Source organism: Tremella mesenterica, assembly GCF_000271645.1.
Source record: "Tremella mesenterica DSM 1558 unplaced genomic scaffold TREMEscaffold_4, whole genome shotgun sequence".
In the NCBI taxonomy this organism is placed as follows: domain Eukaryota; kingdom Fungi; phylum Basidiomycota; class Tremellomycetes; order Tremellales; family Tremellaceae; genus Tremella; species Tremella mesenterica.
This window is the reverse complement of record NW_006711228.1, coordinates 1,938,473-1,952,266: the sequence shown is the minus strand read 5'-3', so window position 1 is coordinate 1,952,266 and position 13,794 is coordinate 1,938,473. Positions and strand designations below refer to the sequence as shown.

Here is a 13,794-nt window from a genome sequence, read left to right as displayed (position 1 = left end):
ACCATTCCACGTCTCCAACTACTACTCGCACCACTCACCACAGCGACAGAGGGACAGAGAGTAGGACCATAGGAAATATATCCTTTCTATTACTGTAATCACATAACCCAGGAGGTCATGTCCACCAACAACTTTGAAGACGTAGAGGATCGGGATGGTACGTTGTCCCTTCAATCCGTCGTGTTGAACACTGATAACCAGGTATCCGCCTATCTTGGAACGCATGGCCGTCAAGTAGGATAGAAGCTACCAGGACTGTTGTACCTATCTCTGCTCTTTACACTCCTCTGAAAGAAAGGGAAGATTTACCACCTGTCCTGTACGAACCTGTCACTTGCAAAGCTTCTTGTAAGGCCATTCTGAACCCTTTTTGGTATGTCGTCAGGTTCCCTACTCTTCCTATCTTTCCTCCCTCTCCTCCCTCCTCTCCTCTATGTTCACTCTTCTGATCCCCCCTTACTACTTCTCATCTTTCTCCACGCTTATCGAACCTGTAATCTCCTCTCACCTTGTGTGAGGGTGGATACTAGCGAAACAAGAAAAACGATGGTGTCAGAACTCACCCCAGCCAAATCGACGTCCGTGGAAAACTATGGATATGTCCATTCTGTCTACAACGGAACCCTTTCCCTCCGCATTACAAAGATATAACAACTACAAACCTCCCAGCTGAACTTCTTCCAAAGTACACCACCATCGAATACACACTCTCTAGACCCGCTCAAATCCCTCCGATCTTCCTCTACGTCGTTGACACTTGTGTGGACGAAGATGAGCTCAAAGCTTTGCGCGAGACTTTGGTCGTCAGTCTTAGCTTGTTACCTCCGACTGCACTGGTGGGATTGATTACTTTTGGTACCATGGTGGGTAATCTGCTTCCTCTGGGCCCTCCCCCGAGCGGGGTTTCTTCTCGTTGCTCATTATCTTCTTCCTCGATCTCAATGTGCCTTTTACTGCTTTCAAACGCATTCTTCGCTGTCAAAGGGCTGACCAACAGACCATGGTACACGAACTCGCATATTCCGACTGTCCCAAGTCCTACGTCTTCCGAGGATCCAAAGAATATCAACCCAAACAAATCGCCGATATGCTAGGACTGAACCCGTCCAACAGGATGCAAGCGGTAAGACCCGGTCAACCCATGCCTGCGCCGGCTGCTAGCCGATTCCTCATGCCTGCTCAAGCGTGCGAGTTCCAGCTCACCAGTATCCTCGAGGGATTGCAGAGGGATCCGTGGCCTGTGGAACAGGACAAACGTCCTTTGAGATGTACTGGGGTAGCCATGGGTGTTGCTGTTTCTCTCCTCGAGGTGTGTTGCACACCCATATCGTCCCCCTGCCTAAACAAAGCCCTCGTCACCTTCATTCAAAACGTTTCTACTTTCCTTGTTGGCGATGACTCCTTTTTCGACTTTATGATCGTGCCCCATGCTTTCGTTCCGTCAACTAGTACAGCTGAAAAGAACTGACAGCAGACCACGTTCCCCAATACGGGAGCTCGCATCATGCTCTTCTCCGGAGGTCCACCCACCGACGGACCAGGTCTAGTTGTAGGTCCCGAATTGAGAGAACCTATCAGGTCGCACCACGACATCGATCGTGACAGTGTCAAGCATTTCAAACGCGCTACAAAGGTCAGCAAGCTTGCCGTAGTGAGTGTAGCTGACGGTCGAAGTACTTTGAGGGTCTGTCCAAACGCGCGTCAGCCAACGGCCATGCAATTGATATCTACGCGGGATGTTTGGACCAAGTCGGTCTGCTAGAAATGAAATCGTTGACCAACGCGACCAATGGGTCTATGGTCATCTCGGACTCTTTCATGACCGCCATCTTCAAACAGACCTTTTTGCGATCCTTGGGGAAAGACGATGATGGTCATCTGAAAATGGGTTTCAATGGTACTTTCGAGGTACTCGTGAGTTCAATCTTTCACGTTGTCCCTCTCCTCGGCTCATGCCCTTCCGCTTCAACTCACGCGTTTCATACACTCTGCTCATCTTCTACGAGCTCGTATTTCCCTGGTCCTCTTCCTGGCAGAAATGAGATGTTGACGACGAGACCACAAAAGAACTCAAGATCTCCGGAGTCATCGGCCACGTCATATCAGCCAACAAGAAAACTCCCAGTGTGGGTGAGACTGAAATAGGGATCGGTCAAACCTCCGCATGGAAAGTTTGTTCCCTCACCCCAAAATCCTCCCTTGCCACATACTTTGAAGTTGTCACTCCTGCCGGTCAACCTCTCCAACCCAATCAAACCGGTTTGATCCAGTTTGTGACCCATTATCAACATTCTTCTGGACAATTCCGTCTACGAGTGACTACCATTGCTCGAACCTTTCACGAAGGCGGACACCCAGCTATCGCCGCTTCGTTCGATCAAGAAGCCGCCGCGGTGCTCATGGCTCGTATCGCTGTCTTCAAAGCGGAGATCGATGACAGTCCAGATGTGTTGAGATGGTTGGATAGAATGTTGATTCGGTTGTGTCAGAAGTTTGCCGAGTATAGGAAAGAAGATCCGACTAGTTTCCAATTGAGTCCGAATTTCAGTATTTACCCGCAATTCATGTTTCATCTGAGAAGGAGTCAGTTTTTGCAGGTGTTCAATAATTCACCGGATGAGACGGCTTTCTACCGGTGAGTGAAAGCATCTTTTTCCCTATTGTCTCGTTCTCGGCTCTCTTTCCCCAGTCCTAGTCACATCAACAGTCAATATATAATTCACCTACTAGAATAGTCCAATGCTGATCTCAGCCACGTATTAAACGACGCCGATGTCAACAACTCCCTCATTATGATCCAACCCACCTTAATGTCCTACACATTCGACGTCGAACCCCATCCCGTCCTACTCGATTCAGTTTCCATCCGACCTGACGTCATCCTTCTCCTCGACACATTCTTCCATATCCTCATATTCCACGGTGAGACCATAGCTCAATGGCGTAAAGCGAATTATCAAGATCAAGAAGGATATGAAAATTTCAAAGAATTACTAGAAAGTCCAATCACCGATGCACAGGATCTGTTAGAGGATCGATTACCTATACCTCGTTATGTGGTCTGTGATCAAGGTGGAAGTCAAGCTAGATTCTTGTTGAGCAAGTTGAATCCGAGTACTACACATATGAGCGGAGGTTATGGAGGAGGTGGGAATGGTGGTCAAGCTATATTTACGGATGATGTTAGTTTACAGGTGTTTATGGAACATTTGAAGAGGTTGGCCGTTGGAGCTTCGACCAGTTAGGGGGGGAATAAGGGCCAAGTTTTCTCTGGTTTGAGGTCTCTGAAGGAAAGGTTGAGTAAAAAGTCACTGCTGGGTGGGTGGGTAAATTTATGAGATATTGAAAGAAATTGTGTATAAAATCACGAGATGCATTGGAGATACATAGGTTTGAAGAGAGCGTGAACCCTTCAACTCTTCACCAACCTAAACCTGCTCTTCTAAATCAGTCTAAGGAGATATCTTTCCCGAACTTCCTTTCCAAACCAGCCCACCAAATCGCCCTCTGAGCAAAGATCATTTCTTTCTTTTTGATAGGATTAAGAGATTGCCATTGTTTTGAGAATTTGAAATAAAGTTGGATTGGGATTTCTTTGCTTTGTTTTTGTCCTTTGACTTTTTCTGAAGATGATGATGGTGTTTTTGTTTCTTCGTCTTCCACTATATTTGATTCATCTTCGCTTTTTACTTGACCTGATAGTTCTTCACCATCTAAAAGGGATGTATGTACATTGTCATCTGTCCGAGCTGAGACGGTAGGAGAGGAGTCATCCTTCGTCTTTGGTTGTCCCGAGGTAGAAGTGGACGTAGAAGTGGAAGTAGAAGTGGAAACAGTGGGATTTGATGATAGCAGCCTAAGGGTTTTCAAAGAGGCGTTAGGTGCGAATTGAGGAAGCCGGAGATCTGGTCGAAGTAGAGAGGAATGCACGTATGGTCGGAGCTGATTATCAGGGTTTGTACCAGATTATAGAATGTAAACATCTTTTCCTCTTCTCGGTTTTCCTCATGGATGTGAGAGTCGTCCTTGTGTATCCTCACCTTTCTCATACACACCGAGTTATTCTCGTAGACGTAAAACTATGACAGATACGAAAGACACGAGTACATGAAGTTGGATAGACAGATAGTGATAGAAATATGAAGCTTGAGAATACACGTGAGAGGGCTAAGAGAACAAGTTTCAAGATCTAAAAAAAGAAAAAAACACTCACCTTTGTTTTGGATAAAGTATCTTCACCAGGTCCGACGTAAAAACGTACTTGATCATCTAACAATCTATATTTCCCTTTTCTCGATACCATATGTTTTCCAGGTGGACCAGTACGATGTCCACCACCTGGAACGTAAGATTGTCGACTTCCTAGCCGTCAGTATTGACTTTTCCTCTCTCCCACTATCCTTTCGCCTCAAATCCGAGCGTACACTGCAACTCTTCCTGGTAAACTCGTCAATGATTTGGATATACCTTGGCTTGGGAATTTGAATGGGATGACGCACCTTTGTAGAAATCTTTGTTACCTCTCTTTGTGGTGAGAGGTAAACGAGAAGCGCCAAAGATGGATGTCGTAGGTTTCATCTTGTTCTAATCGCTGTAGAGTACTTTTCCCCGTATGAGCCCTGTAGATAGAAGTTAGGTAGATTTAGTTGTGTAAATTCCCACTTTGACTGAAATCTGGAGGTTGTGTTAGGCGCGTGACTCACTTTACCCTTTGATAGGCGCGGGACAGGAAAGATGATCCGTTCATCGGATCTACCACCTTCCTCGCTCAAAACCTACTCTGACATGCTTGACGATGATGCCAACACTACTCATACTCATACTCACCTAAATCGTTGACATAGACTGACGAGATCGATGATGATGGAGAATCATAAAGGCGTGGCGCTCATAGTCATCGCCGACGCCAGTTTTGTGTTGATGGACGGTACGGTACAGGTGTTGGAGGTTACACATGGCGTATCAGCTGGTCAGATTGTGTTTTTGAGAATGGTAAGTTGTGTCTTCAACTTCCTCTTCTTCACACAAAGTTAGGTCTCATACTATACATGACTGATCTGCTGCCTCTGTCTACTGAGCTTTCTCTTGCTCGTTCCAGTGACCGACCCTTCTTCTTCTCTAGGCTTTCGAGATTCCGAGACATTCACGGGGCCGATGAATGAATAACAATATAGTGTCCGACTGACTCCAGCTAATTACCTCCTTACTCCTTTTTACCTACCTCTTGCTCACCTCCCCCTATTCACTCAAATCACTCATCGCTCCCCCCTCAACGCTTTGGTGGGTCAGAGGAGGGATAGCAGCTCTGACCATCTCTCTCGCATACGCTTCTTTCGCTTATATGCCCCTGAGTGAGAATATCACTTTGTTTCATTTGAGACCTGTACCGGTAGCTTTGATGTGTTGGTATTTCCTCGGAGAACCTTTCACTTGGGTGCAGAGAATCGCTACCGGTCAGTCATCTTCGCTGCGCACCTATGACCTTTCTTCCTGGAATCACCTGTTCGACGAACCATTTTGGCAGCCTCTCTTATCTTCCGTACTTCCCTCCTCTCTCCGTGGTCCTACCCTTACTTTCCTATAAGGACCCATTGTTGACTCACTTTGTGACTGGGTGATTGGAAAAAAGGAGAGGACGACGCTGATTGCCTAGCCATATCATTCGCCGCCGTGATCCTCGTCGTCCAGCCTGACTTTCTCTTCGGTCCTCCATCATCTACCGACACACCTTCTGAATACCCATTCTACGCCCTAGGGGTTCTCCTTGCCACTCTCTGTATAATCTCCAGTTCTGTCGATAGTGAGTAGTGTAATCATCACGCAGTATGGCCTCACTGTCGCTTTAATACAGAAACATGTTGACGAGCTGATCCTGAGTCTTCCTCCTTCGTAAGATCAGCTCTGAAGCCTCTCCTGCGATCTTGCTACTCCTCTATGCCACATGTACCACTTTCCTCTCCATGATATGGATTTTGGTTTCCCGGACAATATTCATCTCCATGTCTTTCGAAGCTATTGGCTTGTTGTCCCTCGTCATTGTGAGTCTTGATACTCCTCCGCCCTCCTCTTTATCCGATCTTATCAATGGCTCCTCAATGCTTGGCGTGTTAATGACGTTTCCACCTTGTCAAGTCCTCCTTGACGACTTTCAAGACCCATATACATAGATGTATTGCACCGGATCCCGCCAACGTACAGCTCTTCGGTCTTGCCGGTCAACTGCTCGCTGTCCTCGCACTACGAAGAGAAACAGGGACGACCATAGCAGTCTTGGGATATCTTCAAGTCGTTCAATCCGTCCTTTTTCAATGGTTGGTGATGGGTACCACACCTTCCCTCATCACGACTATAGGTATGGTGGTGATTGTCGTTGCGGGAGTATGGAGTGTGGTAAGTTGTCAACCCCATCTTTGCTTCAATCTGTCTCTCATTCTCATCACTCGTCCTCTTTTGTTCACTCCTCTTCGACTCAGTCTTATATGAGGAACAAGCAACTAAAGCGATCTGCGTATGTCACTGATGTACCAGCTCAAAGGGAGTCCCATAGTCGATCAACCAGAAAGGGAAGTATCAAATCCAGGTGACGCCACGACGCCACTCCTACAACGGTGATGTGATGATCCATCAGTCCACTCCATCAATTTGAGATGGAAGAAAACCTTGCGCGTAGCTTTTGTCCTACTGACTCGTCGATCGCGACCCCAGCAAGCAGCATGCTCATAATTTCTCATTCCTGTCTTACAACATTCAAACTCGAGAATATAATCAGATTGATAGTATTAACAGAGAACGATGAGCCATGAGAATGACAGGGGCACAAGTGATACTCACCATCTTCTGAATCATCCATACGCCGGTGTCGCCCTGGTCTTACTTGCCAACTCTTTCTTCGTCTTGATGGATGGGACGGTTCAAAGGTTGGAAGTAGGATACGGAGTGTCGGCTATAGAGATTGCATTTTTAAGGATGGTGAGTACTTTTCTTCTTGCCTATACCTGTTACCAGATCCATGATTTTCAATTCATCTGAACTCATTCTCATTCTCATCGGCCTATCGTAGTCTTTCATGCAGTACCTTGGGTAATACTTTCCTGAGGTGCCTATATAGGCCTATCAAATCAAGTACAAATCTTGCAATACTTTCTGACTTTCGATAGTTTTTCACGGGCATAGCGACATTCATCTATCTCGTCTATAACGAGTCAAACTCTCTCATGGCCATCCTAAAACCGAATTCGATTATCTGGTGGACCCGTGGGGCCGTAAATTCCTCTTCACTCATTTTGGCTTATACGGCTTTAGCCCATATGCCATTGAGCGATTTTATAACTTTATTTCATTTACGACCTATCCCTGTGGCATTGTTATGCTCGATTTTCCTCCATGAGGCTTTCACTTGGGTACAAGGATGTGCGACTGGTGAGTCACTAGTAATCTATGTCTGGATACTTTGATCTTCTCACACATTATATTCGACCTCGTGCTCTCTGATCTGAACTTCGATACGAGTGCTGCTTTACTGCTATCGACAAGTTTGTCATTCCACCTTGGCAATCAGGGAGAAAACAAAGACGGCTGTAAACGATCGTGAAGAAAGCAATGGCTGACGAAATAGTAATCTCATTCGGAGCTGTAATATTGATCGTTCAACCGGAAATGATCTTCGGTCAACCTTCCACCTCATCTACACCGTTCTCTCAACTTGAACAGACGGAAACAATAGGAGAAACGAATGATTCTTTTCATCCCATATATGTATTAGGGGTTTTGTTCACTTTATCTAGTACTCTTTTCAGTTCGGTAGATGGTGAGAATTTTTGTACATCCTGTTTCGCCATCCATCTCTTTTATTTTTTACCGATCCTTCCCTTGTCAATGTTCCTCTTTTCCCCCTCAATACTCGACGTGATTGAACACTTGCTTCTGGAAAAAAGATACAATGGTCTCGCAAGTGAATTTCCCACTACTTTCTACCGTACGTTGTACAATAGGGAATGTCGAAAATTCATTCCTTCTCTAGGCTCCAGAATCAGTCATTATCTTTCTTCGAATTCCATTAGTGAATTTCTTACCCCCAGTTATGCTCCTCCGTAAGATAGGTAAACAAACTTCCCCCATGATCCTCTTACTTCTATATGCCATCTGCAACACCGTTTTGGCAACTCTATGGATGATAGCAAGTCGTACCGTACCCAGATGGCTCCCACTTCCCGCTCTGCTTTTGTTGATTGTCGTCAGTGTAAGTCAAAAATACGTTTTTTCATCCATTCACTCAATTATCTTCACACTGTCCACGCTTATATTCGTTTGTACTCCCAGTCATTTTATACCCAGGATGGTGAGATAAATGGAAACATGCGGATTTTATTTATACCCACCCTCCGTCTACACAGCTCCTCTTCTCTTCGTCGCTTCCTAGTCATATTCAAATGAGGTAGAAGAAATGACCAAGGTGTTGAAGAATGGTTTTACATGTTGATCTACAGATGGCCGGGCTCGCAGCTCAGCTATGTACCGTATTAGCTACTCAACGTGAAACCGGATCTCGGGTTGCCATCTTAGGGTATTTGCAAGTCGTCCCAGCTGTGTTTTTTCAAATCGCCGTTGGAGGTTCTTTCCCTTCTCTTTCAGGGATCGTGGGAATGTTGTTGATCATTGGTGCAGGTACATGGAGTGTGGTAGGTGTCGAAACGTTTTTTTTCTTCTCCCCCACTACTCCATCCCTCTATCTTGCAGTCATTCTGGACCCAGTGTCATTTCATTGTTGTTCAACCTAAATCCCCATCATTCTCAAGCCCCCTGAGATCATTATATCAGTGGTTAGGTTGCTCCCCTTCTTTCGAGCATTTTCAGCACAGCTCGCTCCTATTGGGGACACCTACTTTGTGTTTGTATCCCTTTAATACGACTTTCCTTGCTGGTGATAGAAAGATTCGTTTAGACTGACAACTAGCTCAAAGGAAGTCCGAAGCCAGCTCCGTCTCAGAACACAAATGTCGAATCTCAAGAGATTCGACTGGGCCTATTGACAAATGCAGAGGAACGTGATGATGAAGATCCGCCGAAAAGGGAGGGATAAGGGTGGTTACAGATGTGCATAGGAATCGTTGCATGGATGTACTACCACCCGGCTCGTAATTTTCCCAAGAACATTCGGGATCGGTGAGATGAACAGGTCATTGAGTCGCTTTTGCAGTATCGTCTTGCTCTCATAATGTAGCTTCCGACCTTTTTCTCGAAAGGTATCGTAAGGCCCTGTCAGAGATACAAGAAACTAGACCTCCGACTACACGGATCTTATGATCGGGTGTGATAAAGATCAGAAACCGCACCTGTCCATCCATCGTTCGACGAGCTGAGATTAGCATATCACTTCTTTCTCCCCTCCCTCTTCACCTCCTGGAGCCTCAACCCGTTCAAATGATCACCAACGATGTGTGATGATTCTTCTCCCTTCTCCAGATCTCATCGATGAACGGAAATTCTCAGATGAAATAGGAAAGCATTTCCGTGCCATAGGGAATGTGAGATCATGCAGTACCCAACAATCTAAAAGACCAAGACTTGGACAGGGGTTAGAGAGAAACTCACTAATCTCGTTTCTTCTCCTAACCCATCCTTCATACTTTCCACTTCTACCCCTTTTCTCCACCTCCCTCCAGTAATACTCCCAGTAGCAGCTTGACCTAGTCTACTGGAAAGAACATCTTCCATTCTATCTTCGACCCCAAGAAGAAGAATAGGGAAAGTAGGTTCATACTTGAATTCCAATTTTTCCAATCTCTTCTTTCCTTCCGACTTTTCCGACGTTTTTACTCTGCCCACTTCCTCCCGGTCTTCCTCCCCTGAATCCGAAGATTCCAGCGAGAGCGAGGAGCTCGATAAGTTTCCCCTGTTTAACGAAGCCGACGATTCTATTGACCTTATCGACCCCAGCGAGCCTGAGGAGCCTGGAGAGTTCAAAGAATTTGTCAAATCTGATAAACCCCATACCGGTTCCTTCGGAGGATCAACCAAAACCATTCCTTGAACAGGATAATCTCCAACGTAAGATTGACTCAACACGGTTGATTTTCCCATCGATATGAGAATAGGTGGAAATGGTATTCCCAACAAACGGATTTCGGTCGATAATAACGTTGACATTTCTTTGAGAATATCTCTTGTTGAACCTTTCACCCATAGACTATGGGTGGAATCAGAGGGATTCGGATAATTGGAAGGATTGACGGGGTTGTAGGACTGGAGAGATATGTCAATCTCGATAGAAGTATAACCTTTTTCAGAAAACATTGAACTCCATCCTTCCCAATCTGTCCTATCTTCCAAATCTGGATGTTCCCGTATGTCATTCGATAACACCTGATTATCCTGGGACGATCTCCATGGGCCGACGGGAGTACGAATGTGTTTATTTGAAGGGTCTGCATACGAATTTGAGGATCCTGCAGGGGTTGAGATAAGAAGTGGAGAGATGAAGATTGGGATATTGGTTCGAAGAAAAACTAAAGGAGTTGGACTTTCTCTAGGGGCTGATGAGGAAGGTGAACGGATGATGAGTTTTGTACATTTTACCGAGGTGTTCAAACTTGATATGTATCTGGTGGAAGAGGTGCGTCTCTTTGGAGATAATCCTGATAAAGAGTTATTCGAATAGGTTCTAAGGATCGTCTTGAGTAAGGAGGACGAAGTATGGTTGAGAAGTTTTAAAGACATGGTCATCTGTTTTGGATTGAATCACACTTTTGACATTCAACTTTCAAGGCTCAACCGAAGGTTCGCCTTGACCACTTGACCTATTGTACTTGTTCAAGGAGTGATGGAAATGTCAAGCGAGGCCCATGATCACTATTGCTGCCCTGCTGCTTGAAGTGTGTGAAAAGGTAAACTAGGAGCGAAATGTGAGAAGAGAGAAGAAAGAAGAAAGAAAGAAAGAAAGAAAGAAAGTCGCAACAAAATCAACGAAGAAAACGAATTTTGCATATCTCTTCAACATCTGTCAAATTCTACGTTGTCTCGTAAACCCTCATACTGTACGTTTATCCACACTTGTAGAGCATACTAGATACACTACGTACACTAGGTAGAACTAGACCCGCATGATACTTTAACCCTGAAGACCACCGGGGGTGAGCCAACCTTTAAGTTGTAATGCCTGAGCACGAGATTTCGAGTTTGGATCGAAGAATGGTTTTTCGGCCAAAGATGAGACTCTTGTTCCCTTTTATTGTCAGCTTCCTCTCATGCCCAGATATGACCCGTGGTCTCAGCCCAATTGACTGAGCGTGATGTGAAGAAGGTATGAGAGACGGAAAGAGAGAAGAGAGTTGTGTATCGCATTCTCAACACGGAAAAGGGAGTTGAGAGATTGCGACGAAAACGGACATAGAAATTGTACGGTGGTTGAGAAGAATGAACGATGAAATGGTCCAGGAAAAACATTCCACTCACATGTCTCTCCCCTTCATAATCATAAGAGACAGTATGTATAGTACTCCTATTATCCCAAATAGCAGAAGTACCAGGAGTCCAATGCCATCTCAATTGAATATCCGTACTCCTCTCATAAACTCCATAAAGGTAATTCAAAATAGCGTCACTTTCAACTTTATCGAAACCTTGAATACCGACAGTCATAGATTGGTTTATCCAAAGTGCTTTCCATCCTGTCACAGGATGAGTTCGAATAAGAGGATGAACTCTTGTTACGTATTTAGCGTCACCTTCTGGATCTTCGGCATCTTTATATTTATGTGCTGAACGGTAAATCCCATTAAGACCGTCTAAAACTTTTTGGAAAGCAGGTGAAAGTTTGTCGTAAGCTGCGTAACCGCTTGCCCATAGGGTATCACCTCCTACTTCTGGGACGGTGTCTTGATGAAGGTGGGTGTAACCGGGTGGGAAGGCTGAGAGTTAGTAGATGTTCTCAATGGGACTATTCTTTTCTTTCTCAGTTCTCTCGTCGAATACACCCCTTCTGTAAGTTCTCTGTCCCACCCCCCTTCGTCCCCGGCCTGTCCATCTATCTTCTCTTTTTTTTTATTTCGTCTCGGAGAGCTTCCTGCTTTCGGTCTCCTTCTAGTCTCGAAAGATGAAGAGAAGGATTCAACTGGAAATCGGTCGTCGCAGGGTGTTCAAGGGGTGACAAGTCAAAGTGCAGAAAGAAGAAAGGGGGAAAGAAAATCTGAGACAAGGATAGGACACAAGTTACTCACCCTCGTGAACGAGATCAGTGTGCCATCCAAAGACACCCCCATAAGGAACACGTTTAGTCCTAGAAGAAACAATCTGATCCTTATGTCCTTTCTCCCAGATCAAAGAGATACCACCTCCCAATCCGGGTACTTGAGGTGCTTGAGGATGACGTTCGATTTCACCATCACCGAGGTAAAGACCGAGAGCTTGTTGTTGTTGAGGCGAGAGGTCTTGGTCGCGGAGGACTATATGTCAGACTTGGTCTTCTTGGTAGAACATCGCTTCACGTCCTAGAATCATATGTAGAAACTTTAGGGTGAAGAGATAACAGACAGGAGAGAGCGTGTATGACACCCCTTACTCGGAGGTTCCGTCGGATGGTAAGGTAGTGGTCGAATGTATCCAGGCGAGGTGGTTCGAAGGGTAAGTAAGATAGGTCGGGAAGATGTGTTAGGAAAGAGATAAACGCAGGGAAACGAAATTTGAACTCACATACGATACTACGTTCAGCGACCAAAAGTGCCAATTCATCTTTCTGTTTATCGGTAAGATCTTTGAGTTGAAGACCGATAATTTCAGTCTATCAAATCAGTTTAATTCCCATAAGCGAACCAACATCGTAACATTGCGTCTGTAGGATTGATCCGTTTATCGAAAAGAAACAAACAGACGTGTCCGGTGAAGGATGTAAGATTGTCACTCACACCAATATGACTAGTCAAATTCTTAACCTCGTTAGCAGCACCAAACAAAGCTTTCTTCTCCGGATCAGCTCTCAAAGCAGGATCTTGATATTCTCTTAAATCCGTACGAATCTTTTTAACATCCTGTACGAAATCAGGTTTAGGTGGATGATAAGGATAACCATTCGAAAGATCTATTCCGGCTTTCAAATAACGACGAAGTGTGTTATCAGGTGGTAAAACTACGTTTTCTTGTTTTTTGAGAATAGCTTTGAGTGCTGCGATTTCTGTTGAAGTGTCTCTTTCTTCCACTACGGGTGTTGGGTCAATAGCGATGGGTGCCATTTTGTCAACGATTTCTTTACTTGTTCAGCTAAAACTTGGGTGAGTCTTGTATATGGAGGGAAGAATACGATGTTTGAAGACGATGAAAGAGAAGGAAGAATGGATATAGAGAATGAGAGTAAGAGGAAAGATGACCGATCTTCAGTATATTGTACTCGTAAAGCACACTCGTCGCGGAACCCATTCCGACTTTGAATAACGACTACTAGAGTTGATATTGCAACATGTCTCCAAAACTCGTATCATCACGCAATACCAATACCAAAACCAATCATCATAACCTGACTCTTCAATTATTTGATCTAGTAGTGCCTGTCAAGAAACTTCGGTATAATCCGAACCGAGTGGAGGTTTACTGATGACAGAATGACAAGTTGACATGGGAGAAAAGAACGCACGCATGAGGATGACGACATGTAAAGGGAGGATGGTGTAATCTTCGGTCAGTTACGTGCCTGATCAGCCGGGAATCATGATAAGATTCGGTCTCCGTTTGTGGCGGCCAACTCACTCAATCCTGTACCCTTCCTATAACTACCTTTTGGGCTGACTCACATTGTACCCGAGTAGA

General features: G+C 45.1%; 5 protein-coding genes across 5 annotated transcripts; 2 read left to right on the top strand and 3 right to left on the bottom strand.

Moving 5' to 3' along the window:
- Window positions 1-10: 10 nt before the first annotated feature.
- TREMEDRAFT_71580 (uncharacterized protein) lies at window positions 11-3,395 on the top strand. Its single transcript, XM_007004333.1, has 8 exons — window positions 11-157; window positions 202-373; window positions 569-863; window positions 998-1,309; window positions 1,475-1,633; window positions 1,675-1,914; window positions 2,058-2,635; window positions 2,753-3,395. Exons 1-8 carry the CDS (start codon window positions 118-120, stop codon window positions 3,243-3,245), a joined length of 2,289 nt encoding a protein of 762 aa, XP_007004395.1. The 5' UTR covers window positions 11-117; the 3' UTR covers window positions 3,246-3,395.
- Window positions 3,396-3,447: 52 nt separating this feature from the next.
- TREMEDRAFT_30136 (uncharacterized protein) lies at window positions 3,448-4,578 on the bottom strand (the record flags this gene model as incomplete). Its single annotated transcript, XM_007003832.1, has 3 exons — window positions 3,448-3,774; window positions 4,214-4,358; window positions 4,496-4,578. 3 exons carry the CDS (start codon window positions 4,576-4,578, stop codon window positions 3,448-3,450), a joined length of 555 nt encoding a protein of 184 aa, XP_007003894.1.
- A 282-nt stretch (window positions 4,579-4,860) lies between these two features.
- Window positions 4,861-8,803, top strand: TREMEDRAFT_62059 (uncharacterized protein; the record flags this gene model as incomplete). Its single annotated transcript, XM_007004207.1, has 12 exons — window positions 4,861-4,992; window positions 5,192-5,453; window positions 5,654-5,800; window positions 5,878-6,038; window positions 6,199-6,390; window positions 6,529-6,608; window positions 6,813-6,969; window positions 7,158-7,419; window positions 7,616-7,807; window positions 8,079-8,239; window positions 8,487-8,692; window positions 8,737-8,803. 12 exons carry the CDS (start codon window positions 4,861-4,863, stop codon window positions 8,801-8,803), a joined length of 2,019 nt encoding a protein of 672 aa, XP_007004269.1.
- A 406-nt stretch (window positions 8,804-9,209) lies between these two features.
- Window positions 9,210-10,716, bottom strand: TREMEDRAFT_62058 (uncharacterized protein; the record flags this gene model as incomplete). The annotated part of the gene is made up of 2 exons (XM_007004206.1): window positions 9,210-9,332; window positions 9,592-10,716. The coding sequence occupies 2 exons, from the start codon at window positions 10,714-10,716 to the stop codon at window positions 9,210-9,212; spliced, it is 1,248 nt and encodes a 415-aa protein (XP_007004268.1).
- A 243-nt stretch (window positions 10,717-10,959) lies between these two features.
- TREMEDRAFT_43865 (uncharacterized protein) lies at window positions 10,960-13,381 on the bottom strand. Its single transcript, XM_007003958.1, has 5 exons — window positions 12,900-13,381; window positions 12,688-12,775; window positions 12,216-12,440; window positions 11,452-11,906; window positions 10,960-11,221 (listed from the first exon to the last, which is right to left on the bottom strand). The coding sequence occupies exons 1-5, from the start codon at window positions 13,221-13,223 to the stop codon at window positions 11,108-11,110; spliced, it is 1,206 nt and encodes a 401-aa protein (XP_007004020.1). The 5' UTR covers window positions 13,224-13,381; the 3' UTR covers window positions 10,960-11,107.
- Window positions 13,382-13,794: the final 413 nt, after the last annotated feature.